This window comes from Culex pipiens, chromosome 2, assembly GCF_016801865.2.
Source record: "Culex pipiens pallens isolate TS chromosome 2, TS_CPP_V2, whole genome shotgun sequence".
NCBI lineage: Eukaryota > Metazoa > Arthropoda > Insecta > Diptera > Culicidae > Culex > Culex pipiens.
The window spans coordinates 91647906-91672009 of NC_068938.1; the positions used below are offsets into that span (position 1 = coordinate 91647906).

At 38.3% G+C, this 24104-nt stretch overlaps 2 protein-coding genes and 1 long non-coding RNA gene across 5 annotated transcripts in view; 1 reads left to right on the forward strand and 2 right to left on the reverse strand.

Annotated features, from left to right (window-relative positions):
* Positions 1–24104, reverse strand: part of LOC128093192 (uncharacterized) — a 154865-nt gene that overhangs the window by 85673 nt on the left and 45088 nt on the right. The gene's annotated exons all lie outside the window — the stretch shown is intronic.
* Positions 1400–9034, reverse strand: LOC120424957 (myosin heavy chain, muscle-like). 2 transcript variants are annotated; one of them, XM_052709149.1, is made up of 15 exons: positions 8732–9034; positions 8509–8652; positions 8069–8449; positions 7842–8004; positions 7679–7782; positions 7210–7617; positions 6353–7134; positions 6171–6288; positions 5829–6092; positions 4664–5760; positions 4515–4593; positions 3281–4456; positions 2299–3207; positions 1869–1970; positions 1400–1550 (listed from the first exon to the last, which is right to left on the reverse strand). In XM_052709149.1, the coding sequence occupies exons 1-14, from the start codon at positions 8936–8938 to the stop codon at positions 1950–1952; spliced, it is 5853 nt and encodes a 1950-aa protein (XP_052565109.1). In that variant the 5' UTR covers positions 8939–9034; the 3' UTR covers positions 1400–1550; positions 1869–1949. The 2 variants fall into 2 exon arrangements, with proteins under 2 accessions (XP_052565109.1, XP_039445244.2); XM_039589310.2 differs by lacking the exons at positions 1400–1550; positions 1869–1970 and having other exon boundaries at positions 2008–3207.
* LOC120424961 (uncharacterized) lies at positions 16546–20658 on the forward strand. Of its 2 annotated transcripts, XM_052709162.1 has the most exons (7): positions 16546–16730; positions 16788–17067; positions 17127–17327; positions 19150–19298; positions 19374–19652; positions 19709–19953; positions 20478–20658. In XM_052709162.1, exons 1-7 carry the CDS (start codon positions 16611–16613, stop codon positions 20512–20514), a joined length of 1311 nt encoding a protein of 436 aa, XP_052565122.1. In that variant the 5' UTR covers positions 16546–16610; the 3' UTR covers positions 20515–20658. The 2 variants fall into 2 exon arrangements, with proteins under 2 accessions (XP_052565122.1, XP_039445249.2); XM_039589315.2 differs by lacking the exon at positions 20478–20658 and having other exon boundaries at positions 19709–20471.

The following is a 24104-nucleotide window of genomic DNA, read 5'->3' on the forward strand; positions in this document are numbered from 1 at the left end:
ACCTCTTTTTTCGCATGTTCAAAAATGGAAGGGGTCGTACCGCCCCTCCGTCACGAGATATCAAAAAACGGACCTCGGATTCGTGATCAGGGACAAAAGTTACCCCTTAGGACAAAGTTTCACGCAAATCGAAGAGGGGTCGGGGCAACTGCTGTGTGAGTTGGCGGAGAATTACCCATATTTATCTTAGTTCCAAGAATTGGTAAGAAGCCCTCGAGTAAGCACGGATTTTGACCACCCTAATAGTCCCTCTAATACTCATATTGTTGCTGTTCGCTTAACGTGAAGACTTCCATCATTGCCATGATTTTTCGTTCAAAGATATAAATTTTGCGTCCCCATCAATATTTTGAAAAAATTCCTTGTACAAGTTGTTTAGAAAAGTGCGCTACATATGCTGATACTTTTTGGTAACGATTATCCCATTCCTTGCTATGTTATGGAAATCGTCATTGCCAACTAGGGCGTCAATGACTGTACCATAAAATTATATGAATTTTGAAGCACATTTAATTTAGATCAACATTTTTTTCAGTTGTTTCAAGATGGCAACAACCGACACATCGTCAGCTGTGTGCTATTTTGTGACAAAGACCATTTTGGTCGAAAATGAGTTAATGATGACGTTTTGCTATAATTAACAAACACTACAAGATGCTTTAACCCGATTTTGGAAACTCGCTTCCGTTTCCCGGATATCGCAATACACACTTGTAACATAGACCAATTTATCATCAAAATGATTGTACACACTTGTGACACGTCATACAAGTTGTTGGAAAATGTGGAAAATTTTTCTTGTTTTTCACAAATTTATGTACACACATACTTTCTAAGGCAATGCAACCTTTTGTTTTTGAAAATATACTGATTAAGTCGGTTAAACTATTGATTTATGTCTATTTTAGTTTGCATGGGAATTCTGTGCACACTTGTGATACGTAGTACAAATTTACTTTCGAAACACACTTGTGACACGTGCTTTTCAGATTTTTGTTTACATTATTAACTTTTTTCTGTTAACTGGTGTAACCAAGTTAGTTAAAACTTGGAGCGTTTGTTTAGCGATAGTATACGAACCGATTGCTTTAAAAAGTTTGGCTCTATCATTCATAGTTTTGCAATTATTTACCGACAAACTTTAAAAATCGATTTTCTTGAAAAGTACTAAATGGTCGTTGTCTCAAGATAGCACACAACTGACGACATGCTGATTCATTTTGGTGCAGAAATTTGTTAAATTGAATTCAATACAGAGATTTTAGAGTGATGATCAATTTTCTTCGAAAATTAACAACGACTTCACCTTAGTTTCTATTCACTAAAATTATTATTTATATGTTTTGAAATGATGAATTATTCGTGATATGTACAAGCATGGATAGTGCAGTTTTGAATGTAAGCGCTTACTGAATTTCTTTTTATTAGTAAAAAGTATAAATATATTGTTTTGATTTTTGGTTTTTCTACAAGATTTAGAATGCGTGATCCTCGAACGAGGGAAGGCCAAGTGCGGCAAGTGGTGGCAGTGCTGGTTGTTGTATTTGTTGCTGTGGGATAGAAATAAGACGAAAGAAAAGTTGTGTTGTTGTGAGTATTGTGTTCTTTTTACATAAAGTGTAATAATAAATTATCCAGCATGCATTGCTAGTTACCTCAACGGAATAGTCATTGATCATGATTTTGTGTTTTTTTCATAAGTTCATCATGACTTAATTGAAGCTGATCAAGTATGTTGTTAGTTTCTATGGAAGCCTTAGTTATTGTTTAAGTGATAATTTCGCATTATTCGCAAATAGCATGCAAAGCACAACCACTAACTAATAACACCTTATAAGTTTTTGATCAACGAACTTCGTAGCACTTACACCGGATAAACGGGACAATATGGTTCACAGGGCTGTTGGATTGGATGACGGGAAATAGTCTATCATTTATTTACTAGCACTTTACACTCTGATACTTGAAGGCTATTGGCGGGGAAGAGAAAGGAAAAAACTCAGTGGGTTTGATTTAAAGATTCCAATGTATTTTCTAGCAAAAGTTGTATTGAAAAATTAAATGTTACGGGTATGGAACAGTTATATCTAATAAATAGTTATTGTATAATCGTTTCTTAGGCAGCTTAATGTGAGGATCGTCGAGACTTCTTTATTTGACTGTACACAATTTTTTCGTCAGTACACATTTTTTTTATCATAGTTCAATTCGGAAATCTCACAGATGTTGATGAGAGTAGATGAAATTGTTTTTTTTTTAATTGTAGACAAGCGTGGGCAACCCTTAAATAGTACTTACTGCTGGGCTGGCACCACGTCCCGCCGAACCGCCGCGTCCTCCTTTCGAACGGAATTTAGTGGCAGCTTGTTCGGCAATGTCGGCACGCTCCTCAGCTTCCTCCAGCTCCTGCTGGGCCTTGCGGAACTTGGCCAGATTCAGAGCGGCGATCTCCTCGGCTTCCTCAATCTGCCTCTTGTAAGTCTTGATCTTCTGCTGCAGCTTGTCAACGAGGTCTTGCATGCGTTCGTGGTTCTTACGGTCTTCCTCGGACTGGAAGGTCAGCTCCTTAATACGGCGCTCAGACTTGCGGAGGTTCTTCTGAGCATCAGCATGTCTTCTCTGTTCATTGTCCAGCTCAGATTCAAGTTCCCTAACGCGTTGCTCCATTTTCTGGATGGCCTTCTTGCCTCCCTTGAGAGCATTGGTCTCGGCGTCGTCCAGGCGGACTTGCAGTTCCTTAATCTGCTGCTCAAGGGCCTTGCGAAGTTTTTCCTGTGTCTGGGCGTGGTCCTGTTCAGCGCGGAGCTCATCGGCCAGGCGGGCGGCATCAACCATAGCCTTCTTGGCCTTCTCCTCGGAGTTCTTGGCTTCGTTCAGCAGCTCATCCAGGTCGGAGTGCAGAGTCTGCAGCTCAGACTCCAGCTTCCTCTTGGCGGCGGCGATCGAAGCGTTCTGGGAAGAAACTTCGTTCAGCTGCTCGTGAGCATCACCCAGCTCCTGTTCAGCCTGGCGACGGCCACGATCGGCCTGCTCTAGCAGGGTGCGCGACTCCTCCAGTTCGTTTTGCAGGGCGTTGGCGCGACGCTCAGAGATACCCAGCTGTTCGCGGGCATCGTCACGGGCACGCTGTTCTTCCTCCAAAGCACCCTGAGTATCCTTCAACTGCTGCTGGTACCGCTTGATGTTCTTCTGGGCCTCAGCGTTAGCCTATACACGGAGAAACGAAAAGACATTGTGATTAGTACATCAGCCATTGTTGCGTCCTCAAGATTAAACTCACCTTGTTGGCATGATCCAGAGCAATCTCAAGCTCGTTGATGTCAGCCTCCAGCTTCTTCTTCATGCGCAGGGCCTCAGCCTTACCCTTGGCTTCGGCTTCAAGAGAGGCCTGCATGGAGTCCAGGGCACGCTGGTGGTTCTTGCGGGTGTTTTCGAATTCCTCTTCCTTCTCCTGGATGCGGCGGTCAATTTCCTGGCGCACCTGAGACAGCTCAAGCTGAGCGCGCAGAACCTTGTTCTCCTCCTGTTCCAGAGCAGCCTCGGCTTCCTCAAGGGCGGCCTGCAGCTCGTCCTTCTCGGCCTCCAGGCGCTTGCGAGACTTCTCAATCTCGTGGATGTTGCGGCCACCCTCACCGATCTGGTCCAGCAGATCCTTGACCTCATCAGCCAAGTTCTTGTTCTCACGGCGGACAGCCTCAAGCTGCTCCTGGCCCTCTTCGTAGGCACCCTTGAGACGGAACAGCTCGGTCGAGTAGTTGCGGCATTCCTTCTGGGAAGCGTCCAGCTCGGCAGCCAGATCGTCGACCTTGAGCTTCCACTCGCCGATGATCTTGTCGAAGGCCTTCTGCTTCTTCTCGGCAGAGTTGGCAATCGTGGTTGCACGGTCGACCTCAAGCTGCAGATCCTCGACTTCGGTGGACAGGCGCTGCTTGGTCTTCTCCAGAGCAATGCACTTCTGGTTGAGCGACTCAATGGTCTCCTCAGCCTCGGCAAGGCGGGCCTGCAGCTTCCTCTTGGCTTCCTCGAGCTCTTCAGCGCGGGCAACACCCTCCGACTCGTACTTGGTACGCCACAGCTGAGCTTCAGCATTAGACTTGCTGAGTTGACGTTGGATATCACCCTTGCCTTCTGCCTCTTCTTCAACCTGTTCTCGTAAGTTATCGAGGTCGTGCTCCAGATTGCGGAACTTGCCGAGCAGGGTAGCGCGTTCGCGAGACTCCTCATCGGCCAGACGCTTGGTATCTTCGAGCTGCTGGCTGAGGGAGATCTTGATCTTGCTGAGCTGTGAAACCTGAGACTCGGCATCCTCCAACTGGCGGAGCAGGTCAGAGTTCTCAATGGAAAGTTTCTTCTTGGACGCATCGAAGTCGTTCAAGGTGCGGTTGGTTTCATCCAGCTTTCCTTGCACTTCGTTAAGAGTGTGTTGTAGCTGCTTGGCGATCTTTTCTTGAGCGGCCTGAAAACAATTTTGAATGTTATTAGTAGAGATTTATCTTAAAACAATGCACAAATACCTTTTCACGAGCAAGTGTATCACAGGCAGATCGAGTATTGTTCAGTTCATTGTACATATTAGCCCGATCATGTTCAGCTCTGATTAACAAAAGAAAAGGAGAAAATGGTTAAAAAATTATCTACCGGTGAACGCGTTAAGAATTTTTACTTAGTTTTCAATTTATTCAGCTGGTCAACCTGCTCAGCCATCTCAGCAACCGCATCGTTGTGCTTCTTGCGCAGATTAGCCAAAGTGCCTTCATGCTGGATGTTAGCCTCTTCCAAGTCACGGCGCAGCTTGGCGAGCTCAGCCTCACGCTTCTTGTTCAGCTCAATCTGGGCCGAGGTGGCACCACCAGCTTCCTCCAGACGCTCACCCAGTTCCTCGAGTTCGCGGGCCAGATCAGCCCGCTGCTTTTCAGCCTTGGCACGAGCCTGTCGCTCAGCCTCGACTTCCTCCTCAAGCTCTTCAATGCGGCCCTGCAGTTCCTTGATCTGCTTCTGCAGCTTGCCAACCAAGTTCTGCTCGTCTTCGAGCTTAGCAGATAGAGCGGAGATTTCCTTGTCCTTTCGCAGGATGGTCTGCTCCAACTCCTTCTTATATCGTTCCAAATCGGAAACAGCTTCCTGGGTTAGTTTCAGGTCACCCTCAACCTTGCGCTTGGCTTTGTCAACATCGCCGCGCAGCTTCTTCTCGCGCTCCAGAGAATCCTCCAGCTCATCCAGAGTCTGCTCCAGCTTGGCCTTAACCTTGTTCAGGTGGTTGACCTTATCTTCGGCAGCCTGGAGCTCCTCAGCGGTCTTCTGGTTGACCTCACCCTGCATCTTCTTTTCCTTGTTCAGCTTGTTGATCAGCTCATCCTGGTGGGCGATCTCATCGTTCAAGTTGCGGATCTGGTGATCCTTTGAGGCCTTGTCCTGTTCAGTCTTCTGGATCTGCAGTTCCAGGTCCTCAGCATCCTTCTTCTGACCTGAGATCTCCTGCTCCAACTTCTTCTTTGTTTGGAAGAGCTGGTTTCGGGCATCTTCTTCCTGAGCCAAGCGCTCCTGAGTATCACGCAGCTGGTTCTCAAGATCGTTCTTTTGCGCGGTTAACTTGGCGGCCTTCTCCTGGTATTCTTGGAGAGCTCCCTTCTCACCGGACAGCGAGTCAAGCAGTGCGGTCTTCTCGGCTAACAGTTTGCTGTTCATAGCTTCCAATTCCTTACGCAATTTCTCTTCCTTCTCCAGTGCTTCTGTGGCATGTTGGGCCTTCTCTTCCAGTTTCTGAAATTATGAAATTATGGCCAGAGTTATGGATCTAGTTTTACCAGACATCAACTAGGAATACTCACAGCAATCTGGTCCTCGACGCGAGACACGTTGAGCAGTGGCTTGACCTTGCCCCACAGTTTCCACCAGGCCCAGGTACGGAGTTTCAAGTACTTGCGCAGATTACGCTGAATAACCTCCAAAGCGACACGTTGCAACTGTGCCTTCTTGAACTCCTTACGATCCAAGAAACCACGGCACCAAGACTGGACCCAGGTCATGATCTTGGAAAGACGCTCATCACGGAACTCTTCCATTTGACCCACAACACCGGCACGGAAGAAAATCTATGTTTTTTTATGAAAAAGGTAAAAACGTACTTCAATATTTCATATCATCAGACAATGAAAAAATCATGAACTTACCTTCGTGTGACCAATACGGTACAAGTCAGGATCCAGAGCGACTGCTTCCATACACTTCTCAGCAGCCTTTTTACCCTCGGGTTCAGCTGACATGGCAGCAGGAGCCAAAATCAGATAACTGGAATGGTTTGAAGTTGTATCATTATTATAAGAAAATTTCTAAATTATCTTTAAATTATTACCGTTGCTTGAAATCAGGATAGTTCATTCTGTTCGGGAAGCCCTTACGACAAATACGAATGCCCTCAAGTACACCGTTACAGGTCAGCTGGTGCATAACCAAGTGAGCATCGATAAGACCGGTCTGCTTCAACTCGTTGGGAATGATGCAACGGACAAAGTGAGGCGAAGTGGAGCACAGCGTTCTGATCAGATTGTTCAGCTGTTCCTTGTAGGCCGAAGATACAGTGGCGAAACCGGCACCCTTCTTACCACGACCACCGCCCTTACCACCCTTGCCATCATCAGAGCCTGGTGGTGGACCAGACTGTCCCGGGTGATCAGCGAAGATCTCAACAATAAGCGCGTTGGTACCCTTCTTGAACTGATCGACGACAGTGTCGTTCAGCGGATCCTTGTTCTTCTCAAGCCATCCGGTGATGTTGTACGTGACAACACCAGCGTAGTGACCAATGGCAAAGTGACCCGCCGGGATACCTGGCTTCGACGGTCTTGGCTTCTGGAACGGAGGAGACTTGCCCAAATGGTTCGTCATCAGCTTCTCAGCAAAGGTTTGATCGGTGGCTTTCGGGAACATAGACTCTTCCTCAAGAATGGATAGGATACCCATGGGTCTCTCAATCAGCTCAATACAGGCCAGCAAGTCCATACCGAAATCAATGAAGGCCCAGACGATACCCTCCTTCTTGTACTCCTCTTGTTCCAGGACGAACATGTGATGGTTGAAGAACTGCTGAAGCTTCTCATTGGTAAAGTTAATACAAAGCTGCTCGAACCCGTTGTACTACAGATAAGGAAAATATTGAATTATTTTATTGACAGTTGTTCAATTGCGTTCCCTAATGGTTGAGAAACTTACGTCGAAGATCTCGAAACCGGCAATATCCAGTACACCAATGAACTGGGCGCGCTTCTGCTTGGTGTCCAGAGTCTCGTTACACTTCTTGACCAGCCACTTGAACAGACGATCGAAGATACCCTTGCAAAGAGCACCGACAGCGTTGCTGACCTGGTCCTTGTTCTGACCCTTGATGACGAACTCGGCACCGACCTTGATTCGGGGCTTCAGCAGGTTCTTGTACAGATCCTCAGTGACGCAACCCAGCAGCTTAGCGACGCGATCACCCTCATCAGTGCCGTCGGCTTCAGCCTGCTCTTCGCGACCCTTTTGCTTGAACTTCATGCCACCCATGTGCATGACAGCGGCGGTAATCTTGTAGATGTTGTCCTTCTCCTCCTGAGTGAAGCCCAGGATGTTGAAGGCTTCCTATTTGGGTACAGAATCGTGAGTTTTATACATGTTAAACGCTTTGTGTTAAGAAACTTACATCGGTGAGTAGGCACTCCTCACCATCGTCGACATTGGGGATTGTAACTTTACCCTGAGATACGTTGTAGTAGTCGTAGATATCGTTGGAAAGGTAGCACATATCTATTGGATGCCATTTTCTTAATTAACATGAATCTTAAAGGTTAGGAGAAGCACTTTACCTTTCAACCCTTTAACCGAGCCAGACATCAGCTGGTAGAAGATATGGTAAGAGCGCTCCAGAGTCTGCTGAGAGATGACACGGGCCTTCTCCAGCAGGTAGGTTTCAATATCAGCACCACCCAGCTTACCAGAACCAGTAAAGTGGATACGGATGAATTTACCCTGCGTGTTGGTGAGTGGAAAATTAGTTGCTTTCAAGAAATACAAGTGAACAACGGTCACTCACGAAACGAGACGAGTTATCGTTACGGACGGTCTTGGCGTTACCGTAGGCTTCCAGTACGGGATTGGTCTGGACGACCTGATCTTCCAGGGAGATCTTCTTCTCCTCTTCTGCGCTCTTCTTGCTCGACGCACCGATGGTGGCGAAGTACGCAATGACCTTCTTGGTGTTCTCAGTCTTTCCGGCACCAGACTCACCGGTAATCAACATAGACTGGTTCTCCTTGTTGGACAACATGTTGACGTAGGCACCGTCAGAAACGGCAAACAAATGGGGTGGAACCTCATTACGACGCTTGCCTCGGTACATCTTGGCGGCACGCATAGTGTAAAGTGGCCAACGCTTGTACGGGTTGATTACAATACAGAACAAGCCAGAGTAGGTCTAGGGAGATGGGAAGACATGTTTTACATCCTCGTTTCATGTCCTTCTTCAATACTTACATAAATAAGTTGGGAACGATAACGCTCTCTCAGGTTATGCAGGACAGAGGCATCGTTAAGATATGTCAAGTTGGACAAATCTTCGCATCTTTCGTATTTGGGTGGGTTAACCTGGCCGACAAGATCCTTCTTGAAATCCTTACACTATGGGTTGCACAGAAAATAGAAAGGGAGAATGTGGTTGATTTCACCGCAGTGTCTTAATAAACTGTAAGATCTTTACCTCACCACCGGGAAGTGCCACCGTGACCAGATCACCCTTGGTGGCCTTGATCTCACCCTGCAGGAAACCCTCTTTTTCGTCGGGAACCCAACAAGCCTTCTTGCCGTCGTAGGGTCTGGACATAGCTTCTTTCTTCATCTCCTCAGAGACGAATAGCCATGGGCCTGGATCGGGGTCATCGCCGACTTGAACTACTGGCTTCGGCATCTTGAGCTTTTACTTAGTTCGAAATTTTACTGGTCAAATTAGAGGATGCCTTGGATTAATTTTGGAGGAATTTCGCTACAGCCCGGCGTCCCCTTCCTGTGGAAAGTTGAAGAGAGTTTTCGTTATAAGGTTTTTTTTTTGGAAAAAAGGTATTTGAGGTAATCTGCCCCTGTTCGCATGTATGTCCCAAAGGAATTAGGAGAAAATCCAATATTTTCGCGAAAACTCAACACGTAGCCTTATTTGTGGGACAAACTTAAAATGTGTTTTTCACAGCTTGCTGTTTTTGCATATGGGACATCTATGCGATCATGAGCAGTAATTGTGTAGCAAGGAATTTTATTCGACTTTTATTTATTAAAGTTTGTTAAATATTTGTATAAACTTTTCATAAGAAAGTTCTCAGACACACTTGAAATAAGCGGCAACCATCAAGGCAACGTGTCTCAAAATTAAGATATACCACTTAAAAAAAATAGAGAATCGCTGAAAAAAACAATTGTGGATTCAATGTCAGTCTATTTTCTTGCATGGCAGTTCACTCCAATTAAATTTTTATCCGCGAAAATAAAATTTTCATGAATGTTAAAAAAATCAATTGTACCTTATGGTGCTTTAGCTTATCAGCAACGATAATGATTTTTAAGTATTCTTTTAATTATCAAAGTGAAGTTTTCGTTGAATCAATTACTGGTGTATCACTATTATTTATCATAAATGTGCTTTTTTTTCAAAGAACAAAAATTTAAACAAAAAAACGAAAATTCCAGCATATTAAAAACACGCGTAAATTGCAGTTTTTTTTATGGGATCTGAGAAAGTTTGCTTAAAAATCTGGTGAAGATATAATCAAGAGTTAATATCATTCGGGTTTTGAATTTTCTCAAGAAACTGCTTCAAAGTGATTCAAGTTGGTGGCGTTGGACGAATATTAGGAATATTTATTTGGTTATATAACAGGCAATTAACATTTTGAACTTGACTAGTTATGGTTCGCTTTTCACGAAAAAGACGTATAGGCTTATATGGCCGTTATAAAATATTGTGAATTTTCATTAGGTTATGTAACAATTACGCAATTTTTCCATTTAATACTATTTTCTAAATAGTTTTAATAAATGATTTTTCCATGCATTACGTAAAAAAGAAGTATCAGTGGTTTATTTCCCAAAGGCAAGTTAAACACTTTTGAAGAGTTGATTTTTTTTTAACTGCAAATTAACAACTCTTTTTCAAAGCTTTCTTTAAAACTATTTTGCAAAACATATTCTTATTCTAACTCTGCAAATTTGATGAATGTTTGACCGATTTCTGGTTTACACCCAGGAAAACTTATCAAAATATTTATAAATTAACACTTATATAACTTTTTATTCAACTTTTCACTAAGTCCATACAAAGATTGAGTATTACTCGATTTTTTCTTCTGATCGTTGCCAGCACTTAAAATAAAACGCATTTGTTTTTTTTTTTGCTCTCATCAATGCTAGTGCAATTGCACAAATTTCACTTCGATTTTAAAGTCCTTTGATGATTGTACCACGTATCTTATCAGTCTCTTGTATTTTCACTAAATCACTGAAAGCACTTTATTCATTTATTGCATAATTTATCCATTGTTGACTCCAAATATTGATCCTAAAATCTCGCAATGAGCACTATTCAGCACGCACAAGCTTCATTGGTTTCAGGTGATTTAGAATTATCTTCATAAAAATGTTGAAAATTTCTATTGGCTCCTTGACTCTTCTTCAAGGATACCGAGCGAAAAAAAAAACGTTCAAAAATCCCAAACATCACTTACGCGTTCGAAAGCCGTTCTAACCGAGAATTGTAAATAACGTGCTTTTTATACGATTGGTTTTACACCGGAGCAACAATGTTGCCCTATGTAATTCTTCGTGAGCATACACGCACCATTCACGATTAGATTCCATGTGTCACGACGAACAACAAATCGCTACAAAGTTGCATGCGCACGATGGCAACGCATTACGGGACTCTGCTTTGATTCTTACTCCCAAAAACCTTTAACGCCCGGGTGGTATGCAAACGGTTGGGCCTTCGGCTTCATGCGTATCAGCCGATAAGTGGTGGTACCAAACGAAAAGTTCTGGAACATTATTGGAAACGAGCCTATCGATAACTATCCAATTAATTGCAGAGCTAACACAATTTCTGAAAATGTCAATTAAATCAACAAATCAGGATGCAATAAGGATCAAACTAAAAATATGATACAGTCCAGACTCGATTATCCGAAGCCTCGATTATCCGAAGTTCGATTATCCGAAAGTTTGTATGGGACTTCGGATAATCGAATCACGAACAACAAAAAATGCTTTCGTATTTTTTTAATTTGCATGTTTTTAACATATGATTTGAATTCAGTTAGTCAAATTTGAGTTGTTGATTGCGTATTAAAAAATAAAATGCATTTTTTCAATATTGCGTCACCAGCATTTTGGCCGCCATTTTGGATTAAAAAATTCTAAATCATTTGAGCGTAGTTTAGGGGTCCTAGGGGAACTATACCCTTTCTCAGCCTATTTCTATTATCGGCCTATCTGCACTGTGATCATGAATTACAGCTTTTATAAAGTGTTTTTGACTGTTTCAAAGTAATAAATGGCTCAAATAAAAGTGAGCAAGCAACTCTCCATTGTTGATACATCTGAAAATGTTGATTTAATAGGGGAAAACGGCAAAAGTGATGAGAATTGGTCAAACGGCTTAGAGTGATTAAAATGGGTATATTTCCCCTATATAAACTCAAAAATTAAAAATTAGACAAAGAAAAAAAAAATTTTTTTTTCGTGGTTCGATTATTTGAAGTGGAATTTTTCCGAAGCCTTCGGATAATTGAGTCTGGACTGAAATGCTCTGTATTTCCTTCAATTTAATGAATATTTTCACAAAAATGAGTCAGCATAAGTCAGCTGATTTATTTCATTTTGTTAGGCAATCATTGACCTTCTGGTTGAAAATTGTGGGAAAATGATTGATTAATGATTATTTTCATTACTTTGGAGTAGAAAAGAAAAAAAACACGTGTAGAGTACTTTCCTAAACAATTTGTGAAGAAATTTAGTCATAATGTTGTCATGGATACAAAATGTATATTTTCCAACGGAATATCATGGATCAGATTTATCAGAACTGTGGTAATTTTTATCTATATTTTTCATGTTGTTAGAACAGGAGTAAAGCAAGGAAAAAAATCGCGGAACCTCGCGGACCGTTTTGGCAATTTGGTTCATTGAAATAAATATTTTGAAAAACAACTTTTCAAATTTGACAGGGACCATCCATAAACGTGGACACCTTAGGGGGGGGGGATGTTCAGCGATTGTCCAACCTCCATACAAAAAGGATTTGTTTTGTATGGAAATTCTTCACGAGTGGGCGAGGGGGAGGGGTCTAATATTTCAAAAAGTCAGTTCGAAAACCATCAAAAAAAATGTCATGTGAAATAATTTAATTTAAATTCAATTAGACACTTTAACTTTTAAGCTGGAACATTAAGTTATACTTTTTTATAAGTTTTAAATTATGATCCTAAATTAAAGTACAATGTTTTTGGGTTTGAAATTTAGGAAAATCAGATTCAAATTTTTTCTTAACAATGAATTTTCCGAAAAATTAGCTGTTTTTATTAAACAAAATCGAAAGCAGATGAATATTCAATTTAATTTTTTAGTGAGCAGTCAGAGCTTAAAAAATCTACCTTAACCCTTCAGGCCTGATGGGCCATATATGGCCCAAACATGAAAATTTTCAAAACCAGCCAGTTTCGTAGCTTGGTAAGGATCATTTTCCCATCATTTTTTTTAAATTCAGGCTTGAAAGGGTTAAGAAATTTTAAGAAATATTTTTGGTTCTAAAAAATGCGTTAATTTTGAACAATATATATATAAAAAAATATTGTTGTTTTTCATCTGCATTTAATGCATATTTCTATTGTTAAATTGGCTTAAAAACTCGATTTTTTACAATTGTCACCAGAAATTGGGATCTAAGGGGTCTTCCAAGCTAAAATTTACACACGAAAAATTCACAAAAAGAAAAAGTGTCCAAATTATGCTTTTTTCACAAAAATGCCAAAAACTTTCTTTAAATTCAACCAATTGATTTGCACAACAACCTTTATTTGCTGATTTTTTTTTCATTTTCAGGTGCTATTAAAATTTTGACATTTAAATTAATTTTGCCGCTTGCCGTGCCGATTTATGTAGTTTTTAAACCATCAATGCTTGTGTCCTGATTTTCCCCACTTTCCATTGACCTAGAGATCCTAATCTGGCCAGATGCTAATTATATATTTCCAGAATATAGTTTTTTTTTTCTTTCAAAACCTCGCTCCACTAGATGATTATTGTTCCTTGAGCTATTTTAGAACTCTGGGTCGAATATGAGCAAATTGGTGAAAACCCAATTTTCTTATGGTTTTGTCTTTAGGGCACGCTACTTTCATCAAAATATTCTCAAAAGTTAGATTCTTCTTGGAAATTCAATGATCTTCAACTTTTAATTTTGGTATTTTTTTCAGTTTTATGATGAAAAAAAAGTAAGGCCGTTGCAAATATTTTTTGAAGTTTATGTCCCTCGACTCTGGAGGGGGGGGGGGGGGGTTGGCAAAAAAATAAAAAAAAAATATAAAATTCAAATAACAAGCCATGGTCTCAACATTTGAATGAAAAAAGTATTTTAAAATGCACTTTACACCTGCCCAATTGTTTTGCAATCATTAGTTTTCAAAATATCCAAGTATTGGAGAGATTTTTTTCGTCGAAAAAAAAACTTTTTGCGGTGCTGTACATTGGAATTTCACAAAAATTAAAAATATGTTTGATCGATCACAGACATGCTAAATATGGTTTAAACGCAGGGAAATGCATTTCTAATGGTTTTCAGTTGGCTAAACTTCTATTTCCTTTAAAATTTAGAAGTTTTTTGAAAAAAAAAAAATTTGCCCCCTGATTTTTCGGACCGATTTTGAAAGGGGTGGCGACATAAACTTTGAAAAATATTTGCAACGGCCTTATCTAATTATTTATTTTTTAGAAATGGGTAATTCTCCGCCAACTCACACAGCAGTTGCCCCGACCCCTCTTCGATTTGCGTCGTTCGTGTCTGTCGCGGGTGACCATGAACGGCCATGATCGATGATGACCAACTTTTTCAAAACTTTTTTTTCGTAAAATCGCGATAACTCGTGATGTTTATAAACAAACCCCTTATGTCTATATATCAAAATTTTTGTAATTGTTTGCTCTACAACTTTGTAGAACATTGTTACTCTCTAAAAAATAACCCTGCAAAGTTAGAAAAAAACACAAAATTTTAAAATGAAAAATTTTGTTCTAAATGAAAAAATGACCATTCTGAGTCAATGTAGATTCGAAAAGTACATTAAATTTCCCATAAAATGGCATGTTCCAAAATTTTTTACAGTCAAGTAACGGAAAATGGGAGAATTTTTAAAACTTTTTTAGTGTTTTTTCGATGAAAAATACGTTTTTTCGGAATTCTGAGTACGCCATCAAATCGGGCGTCTAATTTTACACAAAAGTCCCTTTGACACCAAATTTCTATCTCATCACCGTTTCAGGCTGCAAATTATCGAAAAACACCTCTTTTTTCGCATGTTCAAAATTCCTGCCCCTCCGTCACGAGGTATCAAAAAACGGACCTCGGATTCGTGATCAGGGACAAAAGTTACCCCTTAGTTTCACGCAAATCGAAGAGGGGTCGGGGCAACTTTTCCCGATTTCGTGTGAGTTGGTAGAGAATTACCCATTAGCGATTTAAAAATGAAATTTTTGTATGATAAATATTTGATTCACCAACTTTAGGCTCGAACACCAATGGGTTAATCTTAACCAATTTCGATCAAAATTGACACCGATGCTTAAAATAACCCAAAATTTCTGCCGTTTTCTGCTTTTGGAGCAGAAGGTCATTTTTTATGTCCAGTCAACCCTTGAAAATTTAACCCTCTACTGCCCAAATTTTTTTTTTCGAGAATTTTTATTTTTCCCGTGTTCAGGAGGTCATTTTGAGCTACTTTTGTTCTACGAAAAACTTTACTTCTCTTGTTTTATGTTTTTCTTGTTTCATTTTTAGTATTTTAATTTGCATTTTTCTTGTTAAGTTTATGTTTGTTTTTGGTAGTATTTGGCCTTTTCTACCACCTCCTATAATTACATATTACATTTTGCCTATCTAATTTTTTCATGTTTCTACAGTCACTTTTTCAATTTTTTGCTTGTTTTTCACATTTTCTACTATAAAATGGCACCATTATCATTTAAATTGTAAAAAAAATGCGTAGAGGCATAGTCTGGGACACTAGAAAAATTACTGCATACTTCTTTTTACTTAAAATATAGGAAATGTTAGTAAAAAACACAGCCAAAGTTGACCCCTAAATAAATGACATTTTTAAAAACATTGGCAAAGTCACATAAAACAAGTAAAACTTCCAACCCATAAATTTTCTAAAATTTCAAGAGTTCTTCTTTCCAATGCATTTTAAAGATCAAAAATTGGTTGAAAAATGGATTTTTGGCGATTTTTTAAATCGAAGCCCGTCTAAAGGCGGGGTTGGGTTGTAGAGGGTTAAAGCAGGTCAGTGAGGTCAATGCGAGAAGGGTATGCTCCTAATTCGCTCTTCATTCCAGAAAAATAAGTTGCAAAATTTTACCAAATAGTTCGTTCCAAATCAGCTTTACCCTGAGAGAGAAACGTTAAAGGTACACAGACAAAAAAATCATGGTAATATTACATCTGGGAAGGGGTACATCTTTTATGTCAGAAAAAATGTGTAATTTTACCTCTGAAAATGTGTAATTTTACCACTTTTCTGGTGTAATGCCACTTTTTCAGTCTAAATTGAGGTAAAATTACATCATAAAAGAGGTAATATTCAACCTTCCAAAATTACAGCTTCCAAATTTACATTATTTTTTGCTGTGTACCTAAAGCCACGAGAGGCTACTAGTTTAATGTCTCAATATCAATCGTATAGTTGAACATATGAAACGCAGCTAAATGTATGATAAGATAAAAATCATAAAGAGGTAATACTGGATAAAACAATCATACACTTTCCGTTTTATCGTTAATTCATTACAGCAATTCGTAAATGCAATGCTTTTTTATCAGAAATTGTATAACGTTTCATTTTTTAGCAGCTTTTCCTAAACATTCTCAAGATTTTGAGTTTCAATCAATTCTTTATAAATAGTGGATTAAAATATGTCATCACAAATGAGACTTCGTTTAACCAAAAATAATGTTTATTCGCCATCCTTGATTTTTGCACAAAATATTATCAGCTTAGTTTATCAAAATAAAATATTTAAGAAAAAGGAATTTCGATTAGTGGAACAAAAAACATAGTTTCACTCCATAGCATGCTCCCTTTATACCAAGAAAACGACGCCATAGTTCAATGTTCTGTTTAATACAGTTCAATTGCCATCAAAGTGGAAATATGAGCAGATAACGTTGAAATATTTATGGCTCTGGGTGTCTGTCCATTCTCTGTATGAACCCTATATAAATAGCTCCTCGAACACTAAATTTTTCCAGTTTCGATTTGATTTTTTCAAGTGTAACGTTCCAATATAGTCTAGCAAAATGTAGTTTCAAATTCAAAATTGCCACAATGATAAAGGAAAAGCTGAAAGGCAAGTTTTGGGACACTCTCCACTTTTTGTGCTACGACCCAAAACGATTAGTTCGCGTGATAGTGCTCAGTATCTGCAGTGTGGTGGTAATCTTCCAGGTAGTCTCTCCGAAAGTAGCTCCATGATTGTGAATACTCAATCCGGGAATTCTCCAGCTCACAGAATGCTTCCACAAGCTGATTCATCCACCTATCAGCACCCACTCGCGGTTCGAGCTGAACGATTCGATGCAGTACCCGGCGATCACGTTCTGTCGCAATCCGCCGTACAAATTTGACGTGATGCAACGGTACAACCTGACCCAGCACCCAAAGTATGCCAGTGCATTCAACAAGTTCGACTTTAACGAAAGCACGCTGGAGGAGCTGTTCCACGAGGCGACCTACAGCAAGAGTGACTTTTTCATCCAGTACGGACTGAATGGATTGGCGGAGAGTGAGAATTTTTCAGTGATATCATAAGTTAAGCTACTCAAGTTAGTGCACTTTTTGCAGATATCGAAATAACCAGTGGAATGCACTTGGATATGGGGCAGTGCTTTACTATGAATCCGCTGGTAACAACGGAGCACTCGTGGAAGGCAGCTGGATATTCGATTCTGTTGATGCACGACACTAGGAATGACGAGTACTTTCTTGGGGACGATGTGCCAGGTTGGCATGTGTTTATACACGATCAGTCGGAAGGGTTTGCAGGTAAAACATCAGATCCTTCCTTTTGGTCTCACTCGAAAAATGCAAAACGAAGCAGAAGTAACTGCAAATGAATTACCTAAAAAATTCAAACCACATGGCTTGAAATAGAGCCGCAGAGTGATGCGTAGCTATTCAGTTCGGTGTACTTACCATTAGAGTCTTGCGCCGTGCATTGAGGTTTGCCTACTCTGCGGGCGCTTTCGTAAGTAATTTCATCGCATGTTCATAATCAGTAGGCTTATTGATTTTTCACGCAAAAAAGCATTTTCCACGGGGACCATAATTCGAAAGCACAAAAAAAATCACTAAAGTTTATTAAGCGTGCAAAATGTTTAAAAATAACCTAGAAAATCATTTGTTAAGCATACGGGAAAAATTACGCTTAATTTTATAATAATCATAATATTTGCTTAACTTTCACGGGGATTAATCAACTCAAATATCTAATTTCGTGGGAAGTTTTCGAACGAAAAATAGGATGGCGATTTCGGATTATTAAATTAACACTCTTCTAGGATGGAATCTTTTGACTCTTAAAACCACTTGCTTTTATTAAAACACCTTAAATTACTATCAATTAAAATGTTTGAAGTTTAAACAAATAAATATTGATTCTGCTCTATGACTTTTTTGATCAATTTTGAAGAGAGCGGGGGTGACATGAACATCAAAAAATATTTGCAGCGGCCCTATTTTATTGAGCAAGAACAATGCATCAAACTACAATGTACTTTTAAAATCATTTTTTTTTATATTTTGGAAAAAAAAATCAAAATTTATATTGTCAAAATCAATGATGGAAGTCGTCACCTTAATTTAGCAACTAATCATCCGATTATCATTTCATATAAAAAAATTAAACAATTTTATAAGCATACGAATGGAGCTTACTTGTAACCATCACGAGTTATCGCAATTTCATAAAAAAAAAGTTTTTAAGAAAACCCTTCTCTTTGTTTCCCTGTTCATCATCCGTCACCGGTGTTCGCGAACAACCACGATCGGTTACGTCCATCTTTTTGAACTTTTTTTTCTTCATAAAATTGCGATTACTTGCAAGAAAACCCCATAATACATAAATTTGGTGTAATTGTCTGCTCTAAATTTTTATTAAACACTTTTACACTCTAAGAATAAACCCTGCCTATAATTCCAGTTACAAAACTACGGAACTTTAATGAAAAAATATTCTTAGTTAAAAAATTACCCTTTTGGGTTATTGCAGATTCAAAATGTAAGTAAAAAAATCTTAAAAAATGACATGACCCACCATTTTCCATTTTTTTTTGGTACTTAGAATTATATTTTTTCAATTTTGAGTACTCCATTGGGCACCCAGTTTACATTAAGCCCCTCTAAACTGCATTTTGTATCGTTCTTATTGAATATTTATTAAAGCTAATGAATTTCTTTTAAAATAATTCAGACTTCATATCGAAAAAAGGATACTTTTTAGAGATTTCAAGATACTTTCCACAATTTTGACTGAAGCACTGAATAAATTATTTGCTTAAGAATTTTTAAAAATTACTCGTAAATTTGGATTTCAAAACATTTTTTTTGCGACAAGAGGTAATTTAGCAGGCAATCGAAAAAAAATCGTGCCTGAGATTAAGATTTGATAACTTTTAATGTTAAATGGCCCCTTTTGTCATGTTCAAAGAATGCAAAAAGCTTAATCCGGATCAACAAATCGTAATTCGAGGTCAATTTCATCTAAATCAAACCCTGGAAGAATCGAGTTCAATTATAAAGTTTAATATTCTGTTTCAGTAAAAACAATTTAAACCTTTTTGCCAAATAACGCAATATATTTTTTTAGAAAACCGCATGCAATCTTCCGGCCGCATCGAGTACCTCTTCGTGGAGGTGGACGAAGAAGTTGAGGTAAAGCTGAGCACCCAGCACTTTTACATGCTACCGAGTGCGGACAACCTTTGTACCACCGAAACGGACATGAGTTCCACCCGGGTTTGTGTTTCAAGTGAGAAGAATTGCTTTCATCTTGATTGATTTTCTTTTATTTATTTTTTTCATCAAATCCAGTGCAGTGAGCTGTGCCACTGGCACCGGGTGGTTGACATTGTCGGGTGTACCGGTCCGTGGATGCCGGACATCGACGTGGACCAGTGTGACACGGCCAACGAAACGCAGCAGCTGATCAAGCACTACAAGCTGCAGGCGGACCAGGACAGCGTCATCTGCGGGTGCTTCCAGCCGTGCTCGACCACGATCTACACGGCGTTCGTCATGAATCGGAAGAAATTTAACATTACCATTCCTGCGGGTCAGATTTGGTTGTACTACACGTCGAAAATGGTCACGGTATGGTAGCGATCAGTTTGAACTGTGAATTTGTCATCATTTTTTGTGTATTGCAGATCGTGGAGGAGTTCCACGGATACGATCTGACCCAGTTTGTGGCCGATTTGGGTGGTTCACTTGGGTTTCTGCTTGGGTTGTCCGTGCTCGGGTTGATTGGACTGCTGGAAAAAATCGTTGAATTGTTGTTCATTCGTAGGTTGATTGCCGAGAAAGTTAGTAAACGGAAGCAGGACAAGGAGCAGCAAAAGGCGAACGATCAAAAGGGGGATGAGATAAGTCAGAACTTCAGCAATGAATGTTCGGATACAACCAGGGCCCCGGCGATGGCCTGATATGAGCTACCGAACAACATTGGCAATATGGCGTCGTTTGTTTACAAACATGAGATTATTTGTGGACGAACCGAAAAATTTACTTTTTTGTAAAACATTCTATAACCATTGTGCAATAAAATTTAGTCTTACAAAACAGACAAAATTTCGTTAAATTCTAGACCAGAATTTGTTGTATTATTATTTTTCAATTTAAACCGCTTTTATCGCGATTCTGATCAAGATTGCACATCAAATCATCGTGCCTTTAGTGTATCTTTAGTTTTCACATCGATTCGCTGTAGATTCGTGTTTAAATTTTAAAATTTAGCATAAATTAAAATAAGTTGCAAAATTCCCAACTTCAGTCATGTGCAACAATTTCCACATCACCCATGCGGGAAACCGATAATGGGGTAATTCATGCGTTCCAAACTGTCAAAATTCCAAAACGTCATTGCTAATCTTCGGTTCGCTGCTTTTGTTCGTGTTTGAAGTTTCGGGCCGAGACTCTGGATACAACGCTGGCGGTGGCTGCTGTTAAAAATTAAATGTGCACTTCATTTCCTGGCTTAATTTTGTATAAACTTAAGAATAAAATAATAATTTAATAATGATGACCCTCAAAACGAAAATAAAATTAAAAGGTACGATGAGAAAAATGTGATCAAAAATCGAAAATTTTATCGTCAGCATGCAAGTTTTATTCCAGTTTTTGACAACGTTGCAACCTAAGAAATATTTTTTCTGAATATCTGGGTAATTAATTATGCAATATTCCAAAAAGTTGCGAGGGATTTCTATAACCTTAGTCTACAAAACAGCTGAAAGACAACACCATTTTAACAGTTAGCAACATTTTCTGAATTCTGAATCTTCATAAGATCTTTTTCTTCATTTTGATTTGTGTCGGAGTTAATCATAATATACAGGAAATATTATTATTGAACTGAAGGGGTATCAAGTTACCCCGAAATTTATCGAAAGAAACATATCGAAGAATGAAGCTCGGATGCGTGATCCGATCAAAAGTTACCCCTCAAAGTTTCACGCAAATCGAAGAGGGGTTCGGGGCAACTGCTGCGGAATTGGCAGAGAATTACCCATTTTCATCGAGCATCTAATGTTGGAATATCAGCATTTTGACGTTCGCTTACAACAGCTTTGTAAAAGCGTTTTCAAACGATACCGCATTATTAATAGCTCAGGAGGCAGAGAATTTAAAAAGCTATGCAAAAAGTAAAAGTTATTTAAACAGGGATAAACTTAAAAATTGATGAAAACAGGATCAAATCCCTAACTTGCAAAACATACGAGAATTTCCCCGTCTTCTTACTAACAACACAATGTTACACGGAGAGACCGTGCCCAGAAATTTTAACAATTAAAATTGTTGATTTTACTTTCGTAAATTTTAACAAAAACGTACTTGTTTCTGATAATTTTCAATTAAAATAACCAAAATTCAATATTTATTTAGTAACCCGTTTGTTGAAAATGCTAAAGGCAAAAAGCTAACAGGTTTCCCGAACTCGAATGAACGTGCTCGACTGTTAGCTTTGGTTTTAGGAAAATCAAAAAATTTGTTGGTTGAATTTAATTTGGTTGAATATTTAAAAGATAAACTTGGGTTTGTTTACGTCTGTCATTTGAAGTCAGGATTCGAACGAGAGCGGTCGATTTGTTGAGTTTGTGTTGTTAATTATGAAGTGAGAGGATGTGAAAGGTGAAAATTACACTATTTAGCTAATGTTGAAGTGGCAAATCAAAGTGTTGCAACTGGGGAGGTGGAATTGGTGAGTAGGTTTGTTGATGATTTCTTTGCAGGTGATAAACTATGAAGAGCAAGAACTCGACCTTCGCCATGAGGACCTCTGATGCGAGTGAGTTGAACACGTTATAAGAATGTTTGAAGGAAAGAGAGGGCAGTAGAAGGGAGATGCGGGCCAGCTCTTCACGGATAGAGCAGCCCGGGCAAATTTAACAAAATGTTGGTTAATCCAAGTAAGTATGGGTTTATTTGTGCACAATAATTTATCTAATGTGATTCTTATTAGAAAACTGATAAAACGGATAAAATCTTAATGAACCATTCTTTTTTTCAGAATCATCAATTATAAAATACATAGAAATGCGTACACATGACAACATTAAAAAAAGACGAAGTAAAATATAAAAAAATAAAAATATATAAAAGAAGATAATTTTTATCTTGAAAGTTTTGTTGCAATACGTGTGCTCAATAAACTGGTAAGTAAAACTCTAAATATTTTTTTTAGGAATCGGAGTACGTTGAATAAATTGAATCAAATGCAGTGAAAGTGTGTTGCCAAAAGTAATTGTTAAATTAATGCAAGCTTGGTAAGTAGCATTATTGATATTTCTTCTTTCCTCAATATAATTGCATTTATTTACGTTCCTTTTTTCAGTTTATAGCCGAAATCAAGAATTTTGTATTAAATTACTGAGCAATTCTCTACGAAATCGGTCTTTTTTCTTCAATTTTAATTTTTGTATTTTTTAATCCGACTGAAACTTTGTTGGTGCCTTCGGTATGCCCAAAGAAGCCATTTTGCATCATTAGTTTGTCCATATAATTTTCCATACAAATTTGGCAGCTGTCCATACAAAAATGATGTATAAAAATTCAAAAATCTGTATCTTTTGAAGGAATTTTTTGATCGATTTGGTGTCTTCTGCAAAGTTGTAGGTATGGATACGGACTACACTGAAAAAAAATAATACACGGTAAAAAAAATTTGGTGATTTTTTTATTTAACTTTTTATCACTAAAACTTGATTTACAAAAAAACACTATTTTTATTTTTTTTTATTTTTTGATATGTTTTAGGGGACATAAAATGCCAACTTTTCAGAAATTTCCAGGTTGTGCAAAAAATCATTGACCGAGTTATGAATTTTTTAATCAATACTGATTTTTTCAAAAAATCGAAATTTTGGTCGTAAAAATTTTTCAACTTCATTTTTCGATGTAAAATCAAATTTGCAATAAAAAAGTACTTTAGTGAAATTTTGATAAAGTGCACCGTTTTCAAGTTATAGCCATATTTAAGTGACTTTTTTGAAAATAGTCGCAGTTTTTCATTTTTTAAAATTAGTGCACATGTTTGCCCAGTTTTGAAAAAAATATTTTTGAAAAGCTGAGAAAATTCTCTATATTTTGCTTATTCGGACTTTGTTGATACGACCTTTACTTGCTGAGATATTGCAATGCAAAGGTTTAAAAACAGGAAAATTGATGTTTTCTAAGTTTCACCCAAACAACCCACCATTTTTTATCGTCAATATCTCAGCAACTAATGGTCCGATTTTCAATGTTAATATATGAAACATTTGTGAAATTTTCCGATCTTTTCGAAAAAAATATTTTCAAAATTTTCAAATCAAGACTAACATTTTAAAAGGGCGTAATATTGAATGTTTGGCCTTTTTGAAATGTTAGTCTTGATTTGAAAATTTTGAAAATATTTTTTTCGAAAAGATCGGAAAATTTCACAAATGTTTCATATATTAACATTGAAAATCGGACCATTAGTTGCTGAGATATTGACGATAAAAAATGGTGGGTTGTTTGGGTGAAACTTAGAAAACATCAATTTTCCTGTTTTTAAACCTTTGCATTGCAATATCTCAGCAAGTAAAGGTCGTATCAACAAAGTCCGAATAAGCAAAATATAGAGAATTTTCTCAGCTTTTCAAAAATATTTTTTTCAAAACTGGGCAAACATGTGCACTAATTTTAAAAAATGAAAAACTGCGACTATTTTCAAAAAAGTCACTTAAATATGGCTATAACTTGAAAACGGTGCACTTTATCAAAATTTCACTAAAGTACTTTTTTATTGCAAATTTGATTTTACATCGAAAAATGAAGTTGAAAAATTTTTACGACCAAAATTTCGATTTTTTGAAAAAATCAGTATTGATTAAAAAATTCATAACTCGGTCAATGATTTTTTGCACAACCTGGAAATTTCTGAAAAGTTGGCATTTTATGTCCCCTAAAACATATCAAAAAATAAAAAAAATTAAAAATAGTGTTTTTTTGTAAATCAAGTTTTAGTGATAAAAAGTTAAATAAAAAAATCACCAAATTTTTTTTACCGTGTATTATTTTTTT